This window comes from Pleurodeles waltl, chromosome 6, assembly GCF_031143425.1.
Source record: "Pleurodeles waltl isolate 20211129_DDA chromosome 6, aPleWal1.hap1.20221129, whole genome shotgun sequence".
Taxonomy (NCBI): domain Eukaryota; kingdom Metazoa; phylum Chordata; class Amphibia; order Caudata; family Salamandridae; genus Pleurodeles; species Pleurodeles waltl.
In genome coordinates, this window is record NC_090445.1 from 46,647,050 (window position 1) to 46,673,656 (window position 26,607).

General features: G+C 45.6%; 1 protein-coding gene across 1 annotated transcript in view; it reads left to right on the forward strand.

The window, feature by feature from the left end:
• Positions 1 to 26,607, forward strand: part of ATF6B (activating transcription factor 6 beta) — a 184,931-nt gene that overhangs the window by 70,256 nt on the left and 88,068 nt on the right. Inside the window, exons 2-5 of the mRNA XM_069237233.1 lie at positions 5,199 to 5,275; positions 6,373 to 6,454; positions 24,024 to 24,136; positions 25,109 to 25,250. Coding sequence (XP_069093334.1) covers positions 5,199 to 5,275; positions 6,373 to 6,454; positions 24,024 to 24,136; positions 25,109 to 25,250 — 414 coding nt within the window. The remainder of the gene's footprint in view (positions 1 to 5,198; positions 5,276 to 6,372; positions 6,455 to 24,023; positions 24,137 to 25,108; positions 25,251 to 26,607) is intronic.

Genomic DNA, 26,607 nt, shown 5'->3' on the forward strand with positions numbered 1-26,607 from the left:
GTTTGCTACCAAATCCTCCGTGCACGCCTTTCCGACGCAGGAATCCGGCACAAGGCCCTAGACTGGCTCACCTCCTTCCTCGCCGATAGAACCCAGAAAGTCCACCTCCCACCCTTCCAGTCCCCAGCAACCAAGATCATCTGCGGGGTCCCCCAAGGGTCCTCCCTCAGCCCTACCCTGTTCAACATCTACATGGCCCGCTCGCCAACATCCTCCGCCCCCACGGAATCACCATCATCTCGTACGCAGACACCCAGCTCGTCATCTCCCTCACCAGGGACCCTTCCACCGCCAAGACAAACCTCCACGCCGGACTCCTCGACACCGCCAAATGGATGACAGCAAGCCACCTCAAACTCAACTCCAACAAAACAGAGATCATCATCTTCGGCCCCAACAAGATGGTATGGGACGACTTCTGGTGGCCCACCGCCCTCTGATCACCCCCAACACCCTCCACCCACGCACGCAACCTCAACACCATCCTAGACTCATCTCTTTCCATGGCCCAGCAAATCAGTACCATATCATCTGCCTATTTCAACACCCTTTCCATGCTACGGAAGACCTTCAAATGGATTCCCATAGAAACCAGAAAAACCGTCACCCAGGCACTCATCAGCAGCAGATTAGACTACGGAAATGCCCTTTACGCTGATACCACAGCCAAGCTTCAGCAGAAACTCCAGCGTATCCTGAACGCAGCCACACGTCTCATCCTCACCCTCCCATGCCACGAACACATCTCCGTTCACCTCCGATCCCTTCACTGGCTGCCCATCAGAAAAAGGATAGTCTTCAAAGTCCTCATCCACGCTCACAAATCCCTCCACAACACTGGACCAGCCTACCTCAACAAACGAGTGAACTTCCACACACCCACTCGTCTCCTCTGCTCTGCTGACCTCGCCCTTGCCACAGTCCCACACATCCAAAGTACCACCTCCTTCTCCTACCTCGCCTTCAAGACCTGGAACTCCCTCCCCACCAACCTACACAAGACCCAGGACCTCCTGACTTTCAGAAAGCTCATAAAAACATGGCATTTTGAACAGTAATACGGTAACCCCCCCCAGCGCCTTGAGACCCTTCCGGGTGAGTAGCGCGCTTAATAATTTTTGATTTGATTTCCCAGAAGCCTGAGCTGCGGATGGTTTCGGACATCAACATGGCGGTGCCCTCGCTCTGTTTTCCCTTTTAACATAAGTGATGAACAGGGGCCCGAATCATAGCCGCAAGTTTCTCCATCCCATATATAGACCAGACCTTCCCTCACCACATAATAAGCATGGGGGAGGCTCGCGATTTACACATGTGGGTTATGCTTAGGTGAGCGGCGAACAGGAGGTGGGTAGTTTGTTTTTTCAAGGGGGTGGTCGTAAGCTAGGAGCTCTGGTCGCCAGGATATCCCAGTAGCAGCACTAGTGGCTCTTTTGCAAGATGGTTTCACATGATTTCAGGGATGTCAGTCTCTAGATCTCTTTCTCATTTGGTTGTATAAGCATGCGGCTTGCGGGGGTAGAGTTCCAGCATATATCTATAGAGCCATGAGATGCCCTTGTACCTCACAATGTTGCTAAAAATGGATTCTATGTGGGTCTCCTCCCTACACAACATATTTCGAAGGTGCCTCCCTCACACTCCGTGAAGAGCTTGTGTCAGCCTAAACTGATCTTTCCGCCCAACCCAAACTTTTGGACCATAACATTCTATGGTTGTGAGTCCTAATCATCAATAAATTCTTTTAAGAGTGGGAAATACCCTTGATTCCGGGAACAAACTCCTGCATCTGACCTTCCGGGGTAGGGGTGGGGGTTTGAGTCAGGGTTGTTGAGCAGTGGTATAACGGGGAACGGGCAGGTAGGTAAGGATTTTCTGCTGAGTATCTGTTTCCATTGATACAATAGATTCTTTGTCGTGGGGAGAAAGGTTTGGGATCCTATTCAGGTGGAGGATGGGCGAGAATATTTGTTCTACCTGTATCCAGAGTTTATGGGCTGGGTTGTAATTCCAGTTTAGGACTGGGTATATCTGTGCTGCACTAATATAAGTGATAACATCGGGGAAACCAAGACCTCCCTCTGTCTTGGGTTATGAAAGAGTCTTGAGTGCAACTCTGGGGGATTTGCCATGCCATATGAAATCTAGCATCTTTTGCCTAGTTTGTTCCTGTGTTGATCTGGATATTCGGAGGGGAATTGTTTGTAGACAAGGCGTAAAATTTATTTTCAGGCCAATTAGCCTGCCTAACCATGAGCTCTCAAGTTTGCCCCATCAGTGAAGGCCATTGCTGTTGTATAGTGACTGCGCAGTTCGGCAATATGATTCCCAAGTACTTTACATATGTACGGGCCCATGTGAAGCCGCCTTGTTTGAGTGGTGCTCCTATTGATTCCAGTGGGTCCACCACCCCCATGCCCTGTGATTTGGAATAATTTATTTTAAACCTGTGCAAAGCACTCCAGTGCTGGCATAATTGCTTGGTCAGGCTCGGTCCTAAAGCAGAGGATATCATCCTCAAATAGGGCCGTTTTATATTCCTTATCACCACTCTCAGGCCATGGATATTGGGATTGCCGGTAATGTTAACCACTAGGAGTTCCATTGTTAGTGCAGATATCAGTGGGGCGAGAGGGCATCCCTGTCTCGTTCCTCTAGATAAGGGAAACACTGCTGAGTTTGGCGCACAGTAGTTGGTGGTTTGCAAGGATAAATGCTTTCATTTTTGGCTTATGTGGCTCCTGTCAAGTAGCTTGGTTAGGTATGACCAGTCTACTCTATCAAAAGCTTTTTCCGCGTCGATAGAGGGGAGAGCCATTAGCTGGTTTCATCTCTTAGCTGGTTTCAATAAGATGATTGCAAGCCAGGTATTATCATTGGCCTGGGGTTTTTTAATAAAGCCTGATTGGTAGGGGCAAATGAGGCAGGACCATAGATGATAGAGGAGCTGGACCAGTATGGACGAAAATATTTTTATGTTACAATTAAGAAGGCCTATTGGCCTGTAAGATGTGCCCTCTAAGAGATCCTTTGCCTGGTTTGAGAAGGTGAAGAAGGTGGAGTTCTTCTATTGTATTTGTCACCTCCCCTGTCATCAGAAAGTGGTTGAACACTTTTGCCAGGGGTGTGACCAATAGACTGCATATGCTTTGTAGAAAGTGGCCGTGAATCCATCAGGCCCTATGGATTTCTTTGAGGGCAAGTGTTTTATTGCCTCGTATACCTTATCTGTGAAAGTATCATCTTCTAAGGAGCGGAAATTGTTTTCCAAGTCTGGGGGGAAGAGGGGGAGCAGGGGAGGGTGGGGCGATATCATTTCAAAGATACTTGTCTTGGGACAATGTGTTAAGATCCTGGCACTAGAATAGGGCAGAATAGTAGCTATAAAAACATGCTAGATCTTTGCTGTCTCCTGGACTAAACAACCATCTTCAGATTTTAGAGATTTGACATGATTTCTTGTGGCAGTCTGGCAGAATTTTTAGGCTAATAGCCCGGGCTTTGTTGCCCTATTCATAATAGGTTTGGTTAATATGAGTTTCTTTGCTGCATCCTTTATTTGTAAGTGTTCCAATTCGCCACTGATTCAAAGCAGTTCCTTCTTGGTTCTGGGGGAACTCACTCAGCCTGAGAGAGACGCTGTTCCAGGTCAGCGCTTGATTATTTGGCCAGGCATTCAAATGTGGCCATATGGGAGATTAGGTCTCCTCTGAGCATCGTTTTATCCACAGCTCACAAAAGAGATGGGCTGACCTCGCCTGAGTCCTTCTCCACGAAACCGTGTTCTGTCTTGTCTTTATTGTGGTCTCTGAGGGTGGGTTTTTGCAAGGCCACATTAATTATCATGCAAGACATTAAAAATAGTTACATTGGGGTTGTAGGGTTTATGCAGAACCATATGGATCATGGACCATGACAGAATTATTAACAAAGTGAGTTGTTTCAGGATGCTGATAGCTGCTATTATCACTAGTGGAAAAGTGATGCTAAAATAATTCAATTTTTTTGTGCGCTTTGACATTAAACATCACTACGTTTACATGCAGGGATATTTTTGAAGTGGATAAAAAAACGTTTCAGTTGTAAGTTTTGACAGTAGATTTACTATAGTGCTCCTTTGCATTTTGGGATGAATAAATTCTGGATTAGCATGAACATTTGTCTGTTCTACAAAGCCTGTATTATTCCAGCATTAATCTGAACTTTTGCCACAGACCGTCCAGATCCCTGTATTGGTAAACCCTCTTCTTGCGTATTACTCCAGTACCAATTCTGACCCATGATGTATCAGTAAAGCCCCTTCACTGAAATTATCAGCCTCCTGTGTACGCCCCAAGATGCAATTTCAGGTACAATTTATAGTTATCAGAATAAGACTGAAGAGTCACTGTACAAGACAAATTAAGAGGTCATGTCCACCTTTCTTGACTCTTTCTCATGTGATGTTGGGATTCGCCAATTATCTGACCACAATTCAAGTGGAGTCGATCTTGGTTTTCCAAATTATGTGGTGTAAATGGCAGCAGAGGATATAGGCTTGATCATTCCTGGGGTTGGAGACCAGTGCTCGTAGACCAGATATTTCCTAGGTTTGGAGAGTAGTGTTGTGTAAGTTGTATTGGTCTTGAAAGCAGAGGATTCCCTCTGGTAGACCAGATCTTTCCTAGGTTTGAAGAACGGTGCTGTGTAAGTGGCATAGGTCATGAAAGTAAAGGTCTCCCACCGGGAGGGTAGCAGGTATAGTTCCAGAAGGCAGCCAGTGAGAAGGGAGGCCAGTTAACTGGTTGTGCACTTTGTTCCGCATTTAACCTATCTGGTCAGGCTCTAGGGTGGGGTAGTCCTACCAGGTGACATAGGTCAGTCACATTCCTCCTACACGTGGAGTCTCCAGACTGCGTGAGGATACTCGGGAAGGTGACTCACCTCCAGCACATTGTGAGTTCCTAGGTTTGGAGAGTGATGCTGTGTAAGTGACATTGGTCTTGAAGCAGAGGATTCCCTCTGGTAGAGCAGATCTTTTCTAGGTTTGGAGAGTGGCTCTGATTTTGAAAGAAGATTCCTCCTGGTAGAGTTTGCTCCTATGGCCTGCAAAGTATATCTCAATTTGTTGTTGACCTGAAGTGTTGTACTCTTGTCACCCACCCTACTCTCCGAGGCCTGCACTTTCTAACCACACTACTTTTTTCTACCTTTTGCAGATGCCAGCATGTACAACTATATGGAGACTGGCGAGGAACATGGGGATCTCTTTCGATGCTTTGATGTGGACCCTCTGGTGAGAATTCCTAGTACATGCACCATCTCCCTATCCCTTGCACACCCTGTCTCCATTAAAATATGCACTTTACACGGCACGGCACAGACATCTTTTGTAAGGGAACATTGATCTGCAGAGGGTGCACACTCATCTGACAGTGGGACTACGTCCATTCTAAAAGTGGACCAGTGGTGGTGTAGAGGGGGGAATAGCTATTTCCTAAAGGGAGTAGAGGAGAGAAGGGCACAGTCATCAATGTAGGAGGGTGAGCAGCAGGGACATTGTCATAAGCCATCTGTTTACAGTGCAGCAATCCTTGCTTGTCTGTGACGGTGTTGTGCTTTAGAGTAGAACGGATTAATTGAATGATCTAGGGCACCTTGGCAGATTTCTGACTCCATGGGAGTTGGGTTTGCGGCCTGGATTTGTAGTCAAGCTGAATGTGTAGAGGGGATCAGTGTGCATTTTGGTGTCTCTTAAAGATGGGGCATGGAGGAGAGGTGGAGGCAGACGCCAGCCTCATTTGGGTGAGGAAGGGAACCCCATTCCTGTTTAACCATTTCCAGGGCTTTTTCTGTACCTTGGGCATTCCTCCAATTGTCTTTAGCCTCCCCTCTCCTCTTCTTCTTTAGTTGTGTCCCTCCTCTTTTTCTTTCCCTTCTCTCCCTTCCATCTCAATCCCCTTTCTTCCTAACCTGTTTTTCTTCACTCTAGTTTCCTTCCCTATATCCATATGTCTATCTCCCTCCTTCCATACCTCTTTCCTTCTTGCCTCCCTTTTTCCATTTCTTTGTTACCTCCTTCCTTCCTTCCGAGGTAAAGTTTATATCCTCATATATTTTCTTATGGCCTTCAGGCTCATCTTTTGAATTGTCCTATACAGTATAGGGCTCCCGTTAAAGCCCAGCCACTTCTCATACTGTTGGACTCTTCCTGATCGCTTTGTCGCCTACTTTGCCCATCTATTGTCTCTCTTTTGCCTCTCTTGTCCGTATCTTGTACCTGTTGTATCCATAGGCCTCATGCCTTCCTCACCTGTCTGGCATGATGTGTTCTGTTGTTTGATTTCATATATTGCCCTCTTTCTCCCTTTAATGTATTCTCTTTTCCCACAGTTCGACAGCAGCATGGAGCTTGGGCTGGACTCTGGCTCCCACAGTTATTCCTGGAACCAGCTCGGTGCAGATGACTTTTCAGGTGAGCTAGTCCTGGAACCACCTTGGTGGGGGTGTGCAGCGCCTGCATTGTGGAGCAGTCTGTATGATCACACTTGGCGCTTGTCGAAGGCAACAGTCAATCTTTCATCTCATTACAAATAGAACCTCCGTTTTATCCCACGGCTTCCTACTGTTGAACAAAGCCGTAAATACAAACATGGTTTCATTCCAATAAGGACACAACTATTTTCATTGAAGTGGAAAAGCATGTGCCTAGTCCAGCTGGTGCAGCCAACCAAGCTGTGAGACCAGTTCTCTCCAAAAACCTACAAGCAAGGCTTGGGCTTGTGCTGGGCCTTCTCTTGACATTTTCTGATACATTATTTTCTGTATTGCATTTCCTTCCTTTACTGCCAATGCTCAGGGCTGCGTCTTCTCCAGTAAGTTTATTTCAGCGCAAAACTGGCTGACCAGAGGGATTAGACTCTGATCCACAGACACACCTGGAGACTAGTGGAGCCCTGCACAGTTTAACAACATAAGACATTTTATTTCCCACTGAACATTAAGACAAAATTACAAAGACACCCAGGCTAGCCAGTTACACCCTGCTAGGGTGCAAGTGGTCAAGGGAGAAACATCTCTAAGTTCTTGAAGGTGGCTGTGAGAATCTGGATCCGTTTAAGTCTTAGCAGCTTACTTTTCTGTGTGTGGATGCTTGTCGCGGTATTATTGTACTCTTTCTTTCCCTCACACCATATCCTTATTATATGGCCCTCACAACGAGGGACCTTTTATATTTGCTTGTTGCCTGTGACCTGCAGCCTTGGTCATTTTTAAAGAGCAGTCTTTTTTTTTTATTTTTTATTTTTAGCTTGAGCCAAAAGTACTTGGTGGTTTCTACGTAAGACAAGTCATTCTACTCCCGTTTAGTTGTTGATACCTCTCAGGGATGATTCCCTTCAAACAGCTGATTACGGTGTTCTGTGGTCACTCGTCTGTCCCGCTTAATTCTATATGGGAGGCAGGGCCGGCTTTAGGACTGGTGGCGCCCTGTGCGACAGTTTATTGTGGAGCCCCCATCCAATGACCTCCTCCTCGGTTTCACTCACTACAACCCGGCAAATGTGCCCCTCATCTCATCGCTCCCTTTTCACATATATTCATGTGTTTTTAAAGCACTTGTAAAGGCTGGCTTTACTAATCCACTCAGCTAGCCACATAAAATATAGGGGCATATTTAAGAGCCCCTAGAACCATTCTAATGCCACATTAGCGTCATTTTTTTTTATACTAATGTGGCGTTAGAGGACCAAAAACGCTGCACCCTATTTACAAAGTGCCGCAATGCATGCATTGCGCCACTTTGTATCCCTTTGCGCTACATTATGCCTGCACCAGGCATAATGTATGCAAAGGTGGCATTCCCCCGTTAGGGGGTGGGGGCACAAAAAAAACTTGCAAGAAATCTGACAGATTTCTTTGCATCATTTTTTTCCGGCACTTTTAACTCCTGCTCAGAGCAGGCATTAAAAGCAGGCTTCTGTTGGTTACAATGGGCCTCTGGGTGCTTTGCAGGATTAGCATCAACATTTTTCATGCTAATCCTGCAAAGCCCTGGACTAGCGTAAAACATTCTGACACTAGTCCCCTAACTACCGCCTTTTGCGCCGTATTTTAAATACAGCGCACACATGGTGGCGTTAGAGGAGCACTAAGGGGTGCAAGAAAAGTGGTGCAGCACTGTGTACAGCGCCACTTTTTTCAAATATGCCCCTAAGGGAGTGCTTAATTTGTAAATAAAAAGGTGCCAGTGCCCAAAGCCCTCCTCTTAAACATGCTGCAATTAAATGTGTGAACACAGAATATAGAGGCAGCGTAATCCTTAAGCCATCTCGGGCCTCTTCAATCTATTTACAGCTACTCCCTGACCCTTCAGCTCACTCTTGCGGATTTCTGCTTTTTCATTTTTCTCTTCCTCCGTCTTTCCCATATGTGTCTTTTTCTCACAGTAAATGATTGAGGCAGAAAAATAAGCGCCCGCCGTAAAAAATAAGTGCTGGTGCTCCGCACTGGAAACAACAAGCACAAATTAAGCACTGCCATAGGGGCATATTTAAGAGCCCCTAGTGCCATTCTAACGCCGCATTAGTGTCATTTTTTTACACTAATGTGGCGTTAGATGGCCAAAAACGCTGCGACATATTTGCAAAGAGGTGCAATGCATGCATTGTGCCACTTTGTAACCCTTTGCGCAACATTATGCCTGCGCCAGGCATAATGTATGCAAAGGGGGCATACCCCCGTTAGGGGAGGGCTAAAAAATGACGCAAAGAAATCTGTCAGATTTATTTGCTTCATTTTTTTCTGGCACTTTTAACGCCTGCTCAGAGCAGGCATTAAAAGGAGGCTTCCATTGGTTACAATGGGCCTCTGAGTGCTTTGCAAGATTAGCGTCATAATCCTGCAAAGCGCCGGACTAGCATAACAAATTCTGACGCTAGTCCCCTAACTACCACCAGGGTGCGCTGTATTTTAAATATGACGCACACATGGTGGCGTTGGGGGGGTGCTAAGGGGTGCAAGAAAAGTGGCACAGCACTGTGTGCAGCCCCACTTTTCTTAAATATGCCCCATAGTTCTATTTTTTGCAGCAGGCATATTAACCTTCTATGCTACTTTATGTTGAGAGAAAACTCTGATCTCCCTCTTTAGCAGGAACATTAACACAAGAGGCATCTTGACATTTTAGTTGTTTCTTGAAGGCTAAACGCACAAGGAACTTTTCAGCAGGTGCTTTTACATCGCAAGTTTCGGAAGTTATTGCTAAACACAGCGCCCCCCTGAGGTCAGACCCTGGTGCAGTATCACCGCCCAAAAGCCGGCCCTGATGGGAGGGATGCTGTGCACTGTCCTGCCAGCAGTGGGCTCTGATAGTAGTCACTTGGCAAGACGGAGACACCATTGAAAATGAAACACGAGAGCTGTGAGGCGAGAACAGTGTTTCAAAGAAGCACTTTCCGTGAAGCCTTCATGGCCTGGTCATTCTGATCCAGAGAATCTGCGTTTGAACTATTACTGGCAGACAATGTGAAAGACAAGTTCTGTATAAGGACGTTTATTAATCTTCTATAAACATTAAACAGCTCCGCCCGTGTATGATTTAATAGAAAAAAAGTTATTTCAAATACAAATCACTTTCTTAAAATGTGAATTGAGGCCTCCTTTGTAAAGGCAACATTTTTTGTCTTTTCTGTAAAACTGGAATTAAAATGAAGTTTAAGCCATTATCTGGGTTGGAAGAATCATTCAACTCTCATACTTTTTGGTTGAAAATATTTACGTGTTCCTTCGATGAAACAGTTTTGAATGAGGATATTTGAGACTGTGCTAGATATTGGCACTGTACGTTGTTGGCTCTTTTCAAAAACTTCTCAGCGGTTTGCATAGTTTTGCATTTGTTTGTGTACACTTGCTCTGTCAGGCACTGTTGCCAGGGAAAGACCAACATTTTTAATTGCACTTCACGGATGTTTAAAATGACCTGACCTGAATCTTATTACCGCTGTTATCAGTCAGTGCAGAGTGGCACCTGTATGTTCTACATTGTTGTAGCACAGCTCTTCCTCTTTTTCATCTCAAGACAAGTTGAGTTGGAAGACTCGGATTCTTTTTTGGGTAACTCATAACCATCTCTCAATAAGCATGGACTTGAAGCAAGCGCACCCAGGTGCGCCACAGTCACCCCAAAGTCAAGGCTTGGAGGCAGGGCCCTGTTACACCGCTAGCAATCTTTCCTCCATTTTGTTTCTAGATAAAATTCCACCTCCATGGTCTCGCCTCTCAAGTGCTAACTTAAATAAAAGCTTTAAATACAATGTACACTCAAAAGCTTGCAAAGATAGATTGGTGCTCGCATCCAGGAATTATATATTACTACTTTTAGAAAGTAAATGACCACAAAAACAACAGCTTAAGAGCAAAACAGATAATCCATAAAAATAGGTAACAAAAAATCTCTTAAGCACTGAAAGATGAGTTGCTGACTTGCTGATGACGAAATCCTGGATCACTAAAGCCTTTTCCTTAAAATAACGGCTTAGGAGTGAAATGCACCACAAGTTTAGAGGGTGTAGATTTATTTTGGGTGACCTTAAACGTGATAAAATTTGTTTGTCTTTTTTATGGAATCTGTCCATTAACCATACAGTACATTTTCTAGTAGATGGAAAAAGTCCAGGGCACTGAATGACTTTAGCTACTGCAGGCATAGCTAGGACTGCTCGAGATGGAGTTGGGATTGTGTAGGGACAAAACCACACATGGTGCAGTTGAAAGCATTAGGGAAAGCTTTGGGCATAGATGCTTCCCTGACCCAGCAGCAACTTCCAGTCTCCAGGGCCATTAGCCTTCTCCCCTATTGTTTAATTCTACTTTCCAAGTCCGAACTATGTTAGTATCACAACAACACATCCCCCTTTTTGCCCCCAGCACATGTAAACACCACACAATCTGAAAGTAAACTTACAACAACCCTAATTAAAATACAATGCTGAAATACCACCATGGTATTTTTGTTGCATACAAATTCGGATACCTGGGAAAATCTTATACTAGCCTCCCCTGTTTTCTTGCTATTTACTCATCACAATACCTAGGAAAGTCATGTATATGCACAGGTTGTTGAGACCACCGTGTCAACCAGTTAAATTCTGCCAAAGTTTCAGTATCACAGCCCAAACATTCACACACATCATCAACAACCATCCCTGGCAAGACAAACACTTAGCTTTTGCTCCAAACCTTTCCATCAGCCAACTAAACTACATGATCCTTCACTTTAATCACTCTTCTAGGAGCACTCAACGTTCTGCCACACTTACGCACCAACTCTCACTTCTAGACTAATGACTTTAAATGGAACACCACAATTCTTGTTGTGCACACTGCATCTCGTATCACACACTCACCCCAATATCACTTTATCTTCACTTTCACGCTTTTTCCATTCAATATTAAATTTTGTTCCAACATCTCTACCCCCGTAACTACACAAAAGGTGAAAAACTAATACTCACATGTGGCGTATCGCAAATTGCCCACAACATTTCTGTTATGGCTTCAATCTATCTTTTTCCATCAACTAATTCCAGTTGCATTTGGTCTTTTATAGCCTGATTAAACCTCACAACCACACTATTGCTTTTGGTATGGTAAAGTGAAGTTCTCATGTGCGTAATATCGGACTAATCAAGAAATGCGTCTTTCTCTTGAGAAACTAACACACTCCCATTGTCTGTTAGCAGCTCAGCAGGGATGCCCTTACTAACAAAAATAACCTATACATACATATATATGTTCTCAAGCATGGTGGTATTGCGTTCCTACGTAAATCTGACTTAAGTATTGCATTGACCATGTACACCATAAGTGTGACAAGGATACTGTAATGCAATAATACAACTAGGCCTTAGTTATGTTTTGGGCCATGGTGTCTCGTGATAACTTTGCACTATACCATGGTACATGGCTGTGACAAGCCGGTATATAATTGGCTGATGGCTGTTTTTTGAAAATTGAAAGGCAGCCATATTTCTTAACTACACTTTGGCTGTGTTCAGTGTTATGGCCTTAGATATAAGAAAGTAGTAGGTCTCTACCTACTACCACTTTAATAAAGTGGTAATAGGGACATTTATATTTTTTATATATTTTTATATAAAAGTACAGCCATGTACCACGTTAGTTTCTCAAAATTGACCTAGTTGCCCGCACTGGGTGAGAAATAAAACCCAGTGCTGCTGTGAACAAGACGACCTGAAGAAATCTTGAAGCGCCTGCCATAAGAGGTTAAATCGTTCTGCCCAGAGGTCTTCTTTAGGAATTTTGTACCATGTGGGGTGCCCAGATGATTTTGCGCCTTTTCTTATACACCTCACTCACCTCTTATGCAGTAAGTGGCAAGTACCACGCACCAGGGGCCCAGAAGTACCAGAGCTGTGATGTGTTGAGAGAACTAAATGAGGGTAACTGAGATCATCACGCACTGCATGGCTTTGGGCTCATCTGCAGAACATCTGGACCCTGGGGGGGGGGGCAAGTGAATAGCACCCGAGTTCACTGCTTCAGGGAGTGGCAGGTAATGGATGATTGCTTGATGTAACTCGAACGCTAAAGCCCCACCTCTCTGTTAGACTTCAAGAATAATGGAAAATGTCCTAGCTATCTTAACAGAAAGTTTCAGCTCTATTATGGACACAAAGGCAAAGATTCTGCTCATCTTTCTTGTGCTTTACCACAGCAGCCTCATATGGAGAACAACTACCTTTCCTAGAACACACAGGGAAAGCAAAACAGAATAACCAATCACATAACATAACACAACTCTATTCATGACCCCTCTTTCTTCGTGCAACAGAATCCGTTCAAGTTGACAAGCAGTCAAATCACCCAATCACTCGTGCTTGGAAGCCTCCTGTAATGTGCTCACAACTGTTAGATGTGACAGAACATGTCTGAAGTAGCAGATAGGATAAAAACAGTACAACTCGCAACAATCACTAAGCAAACAATTCGACCTCCCAGCTAAGAGAGTGAATATAAAAACATACTTCTCTCGTAGGGGATTTCCATGTATAGTCATAAGCACTGAATAGTTCTGCGCGCCTGCGGGGACCCTGGAGCACTGTTCTGTAATGTATGTAGATGTTAGCCTTTCTTGAAAAAAGGCCTCTTAAACCTCTTAAGAATATCAATGTGCAGCCTAGGTGAAAAGCTACACAGGCCAAATTGTTTATTCTTGAGGTTGGAAAGAAAGACAGCTGTAGTATAGATACACCTTTAAACACATATTTATTCTAGAAATGTAATAAAAAATATATTCTCAAACTTTATTTACACCTCCAAATGAGAATAAAACAATGCAGGGCAGTGTAGCCCATAGGCTGCCATTAAACAGGATGTAAATAGAGCTGTGCCTTTAAGAAAGGAAAGTCTTCCTGTATCCCATCATGCACAGCAAAAGGCAGTTGCCTCAGTTCTTTTTTCCGGCTCCTTCTGATAGGACCCTGAAGCATTGAGCTCTACCTTACAAAGCTTTTTTTGACAAAAATTCAATTGAAATCCTTTGGATTTCAGTTTCACTCGACGTTTTTCATCTGGAGTGAACATTTTCTAGCCTTTCCTGTCAAATTCTGACAGAAATTTAAAGTTTTTCTGTCTTTAGAATGCCTTCTCTTTTTGACAAGTGCCCTAGCTGTGGCAGGAAAAAGGCCAAAACAGACCCACACCAGGTCTGCATTATTTGCCTACCATCAAGTCACAAACCTGATGCCTGTGACATTTGCAAAACTTTCTCCAGAAGAACTCTTCGTGACCGGGAGGAAATTTGGCTTCAGGCAAGAGAGGACAGGAGAAGAAGAGGGCAATCTGCCACAGAGCGAGGAGAAGGTCAGTCTTCTACCAGGGCTCTCACTGTGTCCTCTGGAGCAGCTGCCAGACCTGCTCACAAACGCCATAGGTCTCCGACGACGTCGAGAGCATCAACGTCGAGACCGGGAACGGCGCCAACATGCTCGCCGTCGAGGACCGGCTCACCGTCGAAGAAGAGACATCGCTCGATGTCGACAGCCGCATCGCCGTCGAGACGGCGTAGACACTCGCCGTCAAGAAGGTCTTGGTCCAGGTCGCCGTCGACGCGACAGGGACGATCGACGTCGGTGGACAGTACTCGTCGTCGAAGACGTTCGCTGTCATCCCATCGACGTCGAGGGAGATCACCGTCGAGGGGCTCTCAGCGACGAGAGGAGTCAACGCCGAGAGGTACTCGTCGTCATCGTACTTCAACGTTGAGGTGTGTCGACGTCGAGGAGGCACTCAGAGGCCAAGGAGGGTTTATACCACCTCAGAATCCTCGGCTTCTCTCGTTCTTCTACCAGCTTCACCTCAGCCGTCACCCCTACCACAGACACCTCTGGCACCTACAGCTCCTCCGCCGGCTCCTCCTTCAGAGTCCGCTCCAGTGACTCCAACTGAATCCACAAGATATTCCCGACACGCTTCGAGACGCTCTTCTTCCTCTCGACACCATTGTCGACGTGAATCGGTTCAAAGATCTCCTCGTTCCCACCACAGACATTCCTCCTCATCCACAAGGGATTACTCTCCGACTCTATCTGACTCACCGTCTCCGAGAGTCTCTCCCATAGACGACGTGAACACCTTCCAAGAGGTCCTAGTTCGCGGTGCTACCAAATTAAACATCCCGCTGGCAGTACCCGCTCCAACAACCTCTGTTATTTTCGAGACATTACACCAGCGTTCACCTTCAAGACCATTACTACCGCTGGTTCCAGGGCTACTTGAATCGGCAATGGACATATTTTTAACACCGTCCACAGCCAAAACTGCTCCTTCCAAGCTTATAAAGAAATATCGTCCTCCGGAGCAGGAATCTTTATTTCTGAGGTCGGATCCGGTGCCTGACTCAGTAGTTATAGTGGCTGCTAAAAAGTTGCATTCTACATCTCCGTCTTCCTCCTCGCCACCTCCAAATCCACAGCAACACCTGTTCAGAGGCTGCATTACTTAGCTGCCATCATAGATACCAAGCAAGGAAAGGTGTTTCCTTCGGAGGAACGACGATTATCAATCCTCCAAAAGTGCCAGCAGCTCAAGAAAACACCTCAGACCACTGCAAGAACGATATCCTCTCTCCTGGGCTCGATGGCGTCTTGCATCTACCTCATTCCCAATGCTCGCCTCCATATGAGACCCTTACAGGAATGTCTGGAGGATCAATGGTGTCAACTAGTGGACGATTGGGAGAACAGTGTCCTTCTTTCTCCCCACGCCATACAATCCCTCAAGTGGTGGTGTGCGCCGAACAATCTTCTAGAGGGGATTCCATTGCAACAACAGCCGCCAACTCAAACCATTGTCACAGACGCATCGCTGCTCGGATGGGGAGCGCATATGGATCACCTTCGAGTCCAAGGCACGTGGTCACAGAGAGAGCGACTGTATCACATCAACCTTTTGGAGCTTCGCGAAGTCCATCTCCAGCTCAAGGCCTTCCTCCCATTACTGAAGACGAAAACTCTGCTTCTCCAGACGGACAACATGGCCACTATGTATTATTTAAACAAACAAGGAGGCACCAGATCCAAGACTCTGTCGACAGAGGCTCCAACAATCTGGCACGGACTTCTAGCCAGGAACCTCTCGCTAGTGGCAGCTCACCTTCCGGGCATACAGAATGTTAAAGCAGATGCCCTCAGCCGCGCAATGGACAAAAAACCACAAATGGGTTTTGCACGACGACGACGTCCGTTCCATTTTTGCCATGTGGGGTACCCCCTCTATAGACCTATTCGCAACCCCAGAAAACAAAAAAATGCCAAAACTTCACCTCCAGATACTACCATCCAGGAACGCTGGGGAATGCCCTGTGGATAAACTGGTCAGGAGCATTTCTTTATGCCTTTCCACCGCTTCCCCTGATACCGGCAGTCCTCCTGAAGCTGTCCAATGCTCACTCCAAAATGATTCTCATTGCCTCAGAATGGCCACACCATTGGTGGTTTCCAGACCTCCTTCACCGGTCACTCAAACCACACATCAGGCTGCCTTGTCACCCAGACCTTCTCATGAAGTTCCGAGGCCAGATAACTCATCCCAACCTCATCGTTGAATTTGGCAGCATGGCTCCTGAGTTAGTACAAAATGGTCACCTGAACCTACCTCAGGACTGCATGGAGATTCTAAGGGAGGCAAAGTGCCCCTCCACAAGAACAGCTTATGCCTGCAAATGGAAAAGGTTCTGCGTGTGGTGCTTGGACAATAATGTCGAACCAATATCCTGCGGAGAGGAGACTATTCTGCCATACTTATTAAGTTTGTCAAATTCTGGATTGCAATTGTCATCAATAAAAGTACACCTGGCGGCTCTAACGGCATATAGAAAGAGCCCTTCCCAATCCTCTTTCTTTAGAATTCCAATCATAAAAGACTTCCTGGAGGGTTTGAAAAAGGTCTTTCCTTCCATTAGAAGGCCATCTCCTCCATGGGAACTGAATATTGTCCTTTCGCGTCTGATGCTACATTCTTTTGAACCAATACATAAAGCATCACTCCAACATTTTACTTGGAAAACTGCTTTTCTGGTCGCAATCACATCAGCTCGTAGGGTCAGTGAGATCCAGGCCCTTTGCGCACAAGAACCTTATACGGTTTTTCATTCTTCGAAAGTAGTTATGAGGACACATCCAAAATTTTTACCTAAAGTCGTTTCAGACTTCCATGTGAACCAAACCATTTCATTACCAACTTTCTTCCAAAATCCATCTACCCCTGCCGAGAGAACCCTACATTCTCTCGCCGTAAAGAGGGTTTTAAAATTTTACTTGGACAGAACAAAATGCTTGCGCAAATCACAGCAGCTGTTTATTAACTGTGGCCCAGTTAGAACAGGTTTATCCACTTCCAAACAATCCTTATCCAGGTGGATTGTCTCATGTATCGTATTCTGTTATCAGTTAGCAAATAAATCTCTTGATGGCAGGCCAAAAGCCCATTCCACTAGAGGGAAGGCAGCGACTGCTGCCTTGATGAGAAATATTCCTTTGACAGAAATATGCAAAGCAGCTACCTGGAAATCTGTCCATACCTTTACTAAGCATTACTGCCTTGATTCAGATGCTAGGGCAGATGCGCAGGTCGGATAGGCCTCTCTCAAGAATTTATTTGCATAATTTATGGTTTTAGTATTGCTCTGTCTACTCCACCGCGGTTATGGGGATGGGCTTGCTAATCTATTCAGTGCTTATGACTATACATGGAAATCCCCTACGAGAGAAGGAATGGTTTCTTACCTGTAACTCCAGTTCTCTCGTAGGGGTATTTCCATGATAGTAATAAGCAACCCTCCCTCCTCCCCGGTGGAGTTGACATAAGAAAATTTGCAATAATGATAACGATGTTGTTAATACAAAGAATGTTCATGTTTCTTCATGTCATGTTACAAGCCTACAAAAAAGAACTGAGGCAACTGCCTTTTGCTGTGCATGATGGGATACAGGAAGACTTTCCTTTCTTAAAGGCACAGCTCTGTTTACATCCTGTATAATGACAGCCTATGGGCTACACTGCCCTGCATTGTTTTATTCTCATTTGGAGGTGTAAATAAAGTTTGAGAATATATTTTTTATTACATTTCTAGAATAAATATGTTTTTAAAGGTGTATCTATACTACAGCTGTCTTTCTTTCCAACCTCAAGAATAAACAATTTGGCCTGTGTAGCTTTTCACCTAGGCTGCACATTGATATTCTTAAGTGGTTTAACAGGCCTTTTTTCAAGAAAGGCTAACATCTACACTTAAGAATACTTTACAGAACAGTGCTCCGGGGTCCCCGCAGGTGCGCGGAACTATTCAGTGCTTATGACTATCATGGAGATACCCCTACGAGAGAACTGGAGTTACAGGTAAGAAACCATTCCTTTTAACTTAAACGAGTATTCCCCTTTCCCACATGAGATATTACTCCTGGAGAAAAGGGTGGGAATATAAACAATTTATACGGGAAGGAATAATCCTCTTCCCGTGTCCTTAATAGAATTGAAACTTTCCGTTATGATAGCTAGGATATTTTTCATTGTATGTCAAGACCGAAGGCTCGGATTATGCTTGTTCAAAGCATGTCCATTACCAGGGATGCCATGTGAACTACTGGTTAGAAATAGAATGTCTTGAATGTTGAGTCTGAAGACCAGTCAGCCGCGTTCAAGATGTCCTTTAGATGAGCACCTAACGCGAAATCCTTTGAAGCCATAGCACCGCTCGCCGAATGTGGTCCAAACATGGAAATGTCAATTCCGGCTTCTTGAAGTATACCCTTCATCCAGTGTGCAGTGGTGGGGGATGACACCGCGTTGAATGGTTTACGTAAAGCAATCAACAATTGTCGCTCCCAAGCTGGATGAAGCTTCTCCGTGGCCACTTCGTAAGCCTTGACTCATCAAACAATATATAACTTAGGCTTCTGAGAAAAAGAAGGGAGGGAAAACAATCTAGAATGACATTTTGTCCACCTAGAGACATGGAACATTACACCCTCAGGGGTGAAAACTCTCCCTGAAATATCCAGCACCCTGACATCAGACTCTCGTCTGTAGGAAACTAAACACAATAACATTGTGAACTTACCTGATAACTGTTTTCTGGTTAAATATTTATTCTGCGGCCAAAACAGAAGCAGATTAAGAACCTTAATTACAACCCATAAGGATGAATACCGGGCTCAGGAGGAACAGAAACCTGCAATCCTCTCATCAGTTTCCTCACCCAACGGGTGTTCCCCCACTTAAAGACCTTCTATGGGCAGATGGCCTGCAGAATTGGCCTACCGAAAAATGTTTACTGACCTGTATGCCATCTCCTCCAAAAGCAGGGATGACAAAAAATTAAAGACATTCAAGACATGAATGATTCCGGATTCCAAAGGATCAGTGCCCTTTTGCAAACTCCAGCCTAACCACCGGCCCCAAGCGGACTTGTCCCATCTGCCCAGGCTTTGGACAGGAGACCCTGAGCCACTTCTAAAAGTCCTCGATTCTTTGACCTACTCTGGTAATCCTCCATGCCATGAGAGTTAATTGATCCTCCAGACCCATGCAGTCAGTGATGATTCCCCTGGGGATCCTGAAGGATAGCCTGTGTCCGGGGAAGAGTGATTGGAAAACCCCAAGAAAGTTCCATCATCACTGGACACCATGCTTGAGACCTCCAAAACGGCGAGATCACCAACAGCGACTCGTTCTGTCTGCGTACCTGGGCCGCTAACCTCATCAACATTGCGAATTGAGGGAACACGTAGCCTGTCTCCGCACTTCAGTCCTTCAGGAAAGCATCTGTCTCAGCCTGTGGTTCTGGCTTCCAACCACAAAACTGACACAAGTGACAATCAAGACAAGAGGCAAACATATCCACCAAAAAGGACCCCACAGCCTCTGAATCATCACAAACACCTTTGGGTGGGGCTGCCATGCACTGAGGTCCAGAAGATGCCTTGAGTGCCAGCTCTCCACCTCGTTGGATCGCCCCAGGAGATATTCCACTGTCACAGAAATCTCCTGGTCCAGACAATACTGCCTGAATTGGTTTGCCAGTTCCACCAACAATTTAAAACAGGGCGCCCCAAGGCAGTTGATGTACTTTACCGCCAAAACGTTGCCCATCTTCAGGAGAACCAAGCAATTGACCCTGTCCTTTGTCCAATGACAGATCGCAAAACAGCCCGCCAGACGTTCCAGAGAGTTTATGTGCATAGACTGTTTATCTGAAGACCCCTTTCCTCACGTGGGCACAGCTCCTCAGCTGGCTCTCCAACCGGAGAGACTGACGTCGGACTCGCTAACCAGTTCGGAGCTGGAACCAAATATGACCTGTCAGTGCTAGGCCTCAATGTAATCTAGCCATCTTCTGAACTTCTTCTTGACCTCGTCGGGTGAGTGGAATCTGAGCGGTGTAGGATGTTCGGGAGTCAATCACAAACCTGAGGAAGGTTGTCATCTGCTCCGGACTGAGCAATAACTTCAGTTCATAGATCACGAAGCCCCATCTCTCCAGCAAATCCTCTGTCATCCGAAAATGATCCACTAGGGTTCATGGACACTGATCCGTTGGCAAAATGTCATCCAAGTAGACAATCAAGCGAATTCCCCTGGCTTGGAGGAACTCCACTGCAGTCTTGAGTATGTTGGTGAAGCACCAAGGAACGGAGGACAGACCAAACAGAAGAGTCTGAAACTTGAAGACCTTATGATTCTAAATGAACTGCAGGAAACTCGATGAGGAGGCAAGATCAGGACCATGAGATAAGTGTCCTTGAGGTCCAGATGATCTCGTTTTTACTGGAGCGTTGGTCTTTCTGGGAAGAGGTTGACAGGAATCCGTACCACACCTGGCCCCTCCAAAAATCATGGGCTTGTGCCAGACGATCTAATTTCTTTGTCAGCACTAGGTGTGCTTGGTGGAGGCATACACCGCCTCACAAAACTCCTCATCTAGAGGCATAGAAGAGGTAGTTTCCTCTTCTCACTATGTGTGCCATTTGTATCCTCCATAGCAGGAGTTAATATGGTGTTAGGGAAATCTAGTGTATTATGCTAGCCAGAGACTCAGAGGGGACCAATCACCCTAGAAATACATAGGGAAGCAGCCTGTACCGATCGCTGTGGTGTTGTGAAAGCTGACAGTAGACAGGCAGGTAGGATCTGACAGCTTAATGTAATGGACCTAAAAAGCAATCGAAGGCAGGAAAAAATGTGAGTGAGTGAATGAATGAATGAAAGAACATGTAGACCATAACTCACTGGTACACAAAGCTTCCTGCACTGACTGGGGCCCTGGGCAGGGTGGGGCTGGTGGGGGGGGGGGGGGGGGGCAGGTGGTAATTCTTGTATGGACCCGACCCCATACAGCCCCCAGGCATGTCGGTCATCACAATGTTTGTAAACACCAAAAATCACCCAGACGAGCTTAGTCGCTTAAGTAAGACTCTGGGCCATCGTTCCTGCCTGCTCAGGGCAATGAACGACCAAGGCCCTGCAACGCACGGGGACCCCGCATGTACCGGCAGACAGAGTGCTCAATGTTCGCGGACCCAGAGGGGCGCCTCGGTGGTCTGGGAAGGCCCTCTAGTGGCCGGCTGCGAGGCCCGGAATCACGAGTCCCCGAAACTAGACAACACCGCGTGAGGTGCGCAGATAGGCTAGAGGGAAAACACAGGTTAACATTCACAAAAGCAACACGTGCCAGGAGTTACCATACCCACACACACCACGCAGGCTGTAGATATCAATGATTGGAGGAAACTTCACTGTACGCTGTTGAGCAGCGATGAAAGAGGAGTCATGAACAGAGTTGTGGGACTATATTGTAGAGACTGTTTTGTGATTGGTTATTCTGTTGTTTTGCTTTCCCTGGGTGTTCTGGAAAAGGTAGTTGTTATCCAAATGAGGTTGCTATGGTAATAAAGCAAAAGAAATATGAGCATAAGCCTCCAGTCCTGACGTAGAATCCAGATGGGAGGACCCGTAAGTCAGTTAATCCACTTTGACATTGAGAAGGTCGGGGCAAGAGACTTAAAACTAGGGTGCATGCCCGAAAGATGTCTGACCAAGCAAAGCCTGTAATGAAGCCTTGAGCGAACGCACCGTGGGGCCTGTGATGTACTCTAATCCGTGTCCACAATTGCCTGTTGAGTACAGCTCTTTGAGTTTTTGGACTGAGAAAAGTGGTGTCTGAAATGTGCTGCGAAGCCTGTGAAAAATTTACTTGGACAGAAGACCAACCACTAGTGCCCGAAAGAGAGTTTAAAGAGAGTCCGAGTACAGACTCAGATTCTGGAAAAACTGGAAGACGGGTAAAATAGACCCAGGCGAAATAACATCAGGATCAAGGACATTAACACGGACCATTCTAGTGCACAACATGTTAAAGGAAAGACCTCTTTCACCAAGTTCAGAAAGTCACTCAACGGGCATTATACTGAGTAGAACACACAAAATATACTCAGTGTATCAAATCCGTCAAAAACTACCTCACAACTTGCCAACTGAAGTCAACTTTTACAAACTGAATGAGCGCATCATGGTGGCTTCTGGAAAAACCGATTCAGTCAAGTTTCAAGGCGCCTGATCTCCCTTTATCAAGATCTATCCAGTGCTACTTTGTTGAAACTCAGTGCCTTCAGTGATGTCACTGCCACCGCTGGACATTGTTGAGGCCTGGAGTTTACCACATGAACTGGATAAAGATTACACCTTTAATGCCAGAGTCCATAAACACGCTCTTCTTTCTGACTAATGGACCGGCCCGTGACACCGCGGTATCCGCAGGGATCAGGATCTATACTCTGTCAGACCATTCACCGGTGGTGCGTCCTCTGGGTCGCCCCATCCTCCTGCTGCTTGAACATGGAGTAGTATTGAGATGGCATTTAGAGACTCTCCCCTTAGAACCACAGTAGCTGACTCCATCACCTCATACTTGGGGAATGACACTGTTGAACTCCCTCTTGCCATGTTTGGTGCACCACAAAGGCATTCCTTTGAGGAGAGTCTACCTCCTATACAGTTATGTTCCAGCGATTAGCGAAAAGGAGGAAAAACGATCTCAAGTCACAGATTAGTACACTCAAACAACCCAAGATAGGTTTTCTTCCCCATACCTTCTCATCCCTATGTAAAACTTGAGATGGTTTGGAACAAGGTTTAATTAGAGAGACAGCCAAAAATATGCAATTTGCAGGAGAGAAATATTAAGAAAAGAGTGGGAAGGCTGACTGTTTATTAGCTTTTAAAAGAGACAAACCACCCCTCGAGAGGTGACCTTCGCTGTTAAGTGGATGCTCCGGAGGGCCAGGCCCTGATGCTTTTTCTATGTTGTTTTACAAAGCATTTCACACCGCCTGGACAGAATCTCCGGCTAACTTGTTTACCTACATGGGAGGGACCGAGAGGGTTACAGACACTATGGCAGAAGCAGTTACCACAGTTGTTTTAAAACCAGGGAATGACCCCTTGAACTGTAGTTCTTATCAGAAAATGGCTCTTCTCGATAACAATGTCAAAATGTTGGTTTCTAGGCTAAAGCAGGTCTGTCCGACTTTGATTTCCCCTCTACAGTCTGGATTTGTTTGTGGTCATCACCATCGACAACTATGAGACTAGTCACCACCTACACCACCCAGAGAGGAGATGGGTTTAAACTACTTCAAGCTCTCCAGTGGGTGGGAGAGAGATGGGTCCTAGGAGGCCAGAAACTAACCTAGTTTGAAAGGGGACGCTATGCACTTCACAAACGTCCCCTTTCATCGCTTCCGTTCCAGGGGAAGTTTGCCAGAAGTAGGCAAGAAAGGTGCTGGTGGAGAAGGACTTTACACAGATGTTGTCTCTTATTTTTTGCAATGGTTACTGCAGTATTTCTGAGTTTACGCAACTAACAAAGGAGCACACCAAGCCCTGCAAGGGGAAACCGGGAAAGTGCTCATGTCCCACAGTGCCCAGTAATCCCTGTATAAACTTGCAAAGCTTGGTTGGTGCTGTAACTTGCTTACATCCAGGACTGACCTATTCCACCTCCTAGAAGGTAAATGGCAACAAAACAACCATAAATATAAGGGCTATGTGATCAACCATAAAATATATGGAAAAAAGATCACACATTGGAAGGTGAGCCGCTGACATGCTAATAGTGAAACCCTAGATCTCTGATCCCACCTCCTCATTATAGCCATATGAGGGTTTCGCACCACAGGTCCACGGGTGTGGATTTTATTTTGTGTGACCATAAAAGAGATTGAATCTGTCCACGAACTTGTCATAAGTTTTCTCGCAGATGAAAAGTCCAGGCACTGTTGATAGCGTTGCTAGAATTGCCAACAATGGGACAGTACAGATGGGAGCATTAGAAGCGGGGGTTCTTATTTGTGTCACATTAGGGAATCTGGTTGATTGGGTTGTCGAGGGTGGTGGGGGTCTGTGTGTGTCTGTGCGTGTGTGACACGTTTGTGCTGCTACTAAACTGACGTCCCCTCTGTCTGCAGACATCCACGTGAAGTCCGAATCCATACAGGTCAAGTCCGAGCCTGTCTCTCCTTCCTCTTCTCAATGCTCTGATTCTTCACTCTCCTCTTCCTCCAGCGACATCCAGCAACAGGTGAGTGCCTGCCTAGGAGACCTTCAGAGGCTCATGAGACAACATCATTAAACCTAACCAAGATGTGTAACTAGAGGTGTCCCCTTCTCCCTCTGTGTCATGGAAGATAAGTCTGCTGATGTCCACCCTTCGCAGATGGCTGATGTACCTTGTTTGTTGGGGTGCCTAAAAGTTCCTGCCTTCAGAGAACTACAACAGGTCTCAAAGTACTTGATTACATTCTCCCACCAACACGTAGTCCCGACTAACTTCTCATGACTGATAGAGTAAAATTCCGTACCAGTGCTTTCACCTACAGGATAAGGCATCAACAGGGGCTGGTCCATCTGACAACCAGATTGAAAGCATATGTTTCCTGGACTAGAGCAGGTTAGAAACCCTACAATCACAAAGCAGTTTGCTCCAAGTGGTGGAATGCTCTCCTCATGGGGTTGAAAAGTTGCAAGAATAGGTTAAACACTTCTTCCAACTTTCCAACCTTGCTTGTTCCAGCACGTGGACGCATATGGCTTTTGTGTGTCTTATAAGTGACACTTAACTTGACATGTTTAGTTTAGCATGGGCCTGTTTTTTAATAAGTTGATTTTGTTTGGAAATGTATTTTTGTTAACAAAGAATTATGTGAAGGAACATCTGCAGGTGCAACAGCAGTGTGGCAGTTTCATCTAAAAAAGCTTATGGTTTCATAGCAGCTTTAGTATTTTTTTTGGTTCAATAAATAATCAAGACTCGAGTTTGCAGTTTTGCTGTTTGTTAAAACTGGATCACAAGTGCAACAAACTTATCTTTAGACTAGAGGCAGACAAAAACTAAAAGCATTTAAGAATTGAAGGTGACACTGGATGCTTAATCTGGGCATTAGTTGTCTTTAAGTCCTTTACCTCTGAAGGTTCATGTTTTATTACATCCATCAACATATAGTACTGTTTTATTCTGTGTATGCAGGAGTCATAACTGTGCTTTGCCTCCTAGCTGGTGAGTGCCGACATCACAGTGGTGAAAATCGAAAGCCCACCTACACCGCCATGCTTGTTTGGGGAGACGTCTTCACCTCATTTTGGCACTGTGCAGATAAATGTCATTCCTGCTCCAGAGGGGGTGTCCGGGACAGCAGGTATGTGAAGGTTGCAATGGTAAACTGCTCACATCAGAGAGTGGGCAAGAATAAGTTATCCCTAAGTGCTTTATCAACATGACAAGTCAAGATTGCATTGAAAATCTACAGAGTGTAAGGAACAATACAGATAGTGAGTCTAGTCATCATTTGCAAGTCAGAGACCGGACCTCAAGCAGGAGACAACTTCTTTCTCTGCTTTGCCAAGGAACCCTTGCGATTCCTCCCCCCGCACCCTGCATCCCCTTTTACTGGTGCACTTAGACACTACCACGGCATTTCGGAATTCTTGAACTGCCCAAATATTTCTCAGTATTTATTCTTTAGATATATAGATATATAGAAATATATATATATATATATGTTCGATGGCATGTGTAGCTGCAGATACACGTATTTATGTATATAAATATATGCACACAGATACATACATAAGTGGCGGTCGCCATTGGGTAGTTATAGTTAGTATTGTGTTTCCATAGGAAATTCATTTTTTGTGTTGCTAATAACTTTGGTGCCGTGGATGACTCTCCACAAAACCTTCCATAAAAGTGCTCACATTTTTTTTGCCTAGTTGCGCATGGAAAGTTTAAGGGTGGTCCGTCAAGCGAGAGCAGAGAAAAAAGGGCTTTTTCCCATTAATTTTGCCATAGGAACTTTACACATAGCTACAGCCTAAACCCTCTGAACGGATTTACACCAAATTTGGCAAAAAGCTAGATCTTGGTCCAGAAACAGTGCTCTGTATATCTAGGGACGTAGAGTCCTCATATCCCGACACATCTCAAACTGAGGTCTGATTGGCTGCCACCACCTCAACCAGGAAATGGTGACACACATCTTAGGACTTGGGAACTCTGTCCTGAGTCCTTAAAAAAAAAAAAAAAGACACAAGGGGCTCGGGAGGAATACCCAGACCCCCGAGGCCTGGTAGTGGGGCCAAAAACATTTTTCTTTTTTTAATTTTGCTGCCAATGTGTGGATGATTTGTGAATCTGCAGCAAAATTTACAAAGAAAAGCACGGATTCTTACAAATTTTAAAATAACTGCCCCGGGTGGGCCTGTGCTGGGGGGGTGGAGGGGAAAGGCAGACATTAATTTCAGGGGGAGAGGGGGCCAGTAAGTATATTGAAGGGGAGTGGGGTATCCCCCCCCCCCCAGGCCTGGGAAGGCCCTGGGGATTACATCCCCTGGTGCTGGTAAATAAATTAAAGGGGATGGGGGGCCGCGTGGCCCCTTACCCTGAGCCTTAGAATGGCCCCAGGAACCCCAGGACACCGTCTGTATCTCTGCCCGCAAGGAATGGCTTGTGGAGCAATGCCAGCTCTCTCTGCATCTGTGATGGGTAAAAGCAGG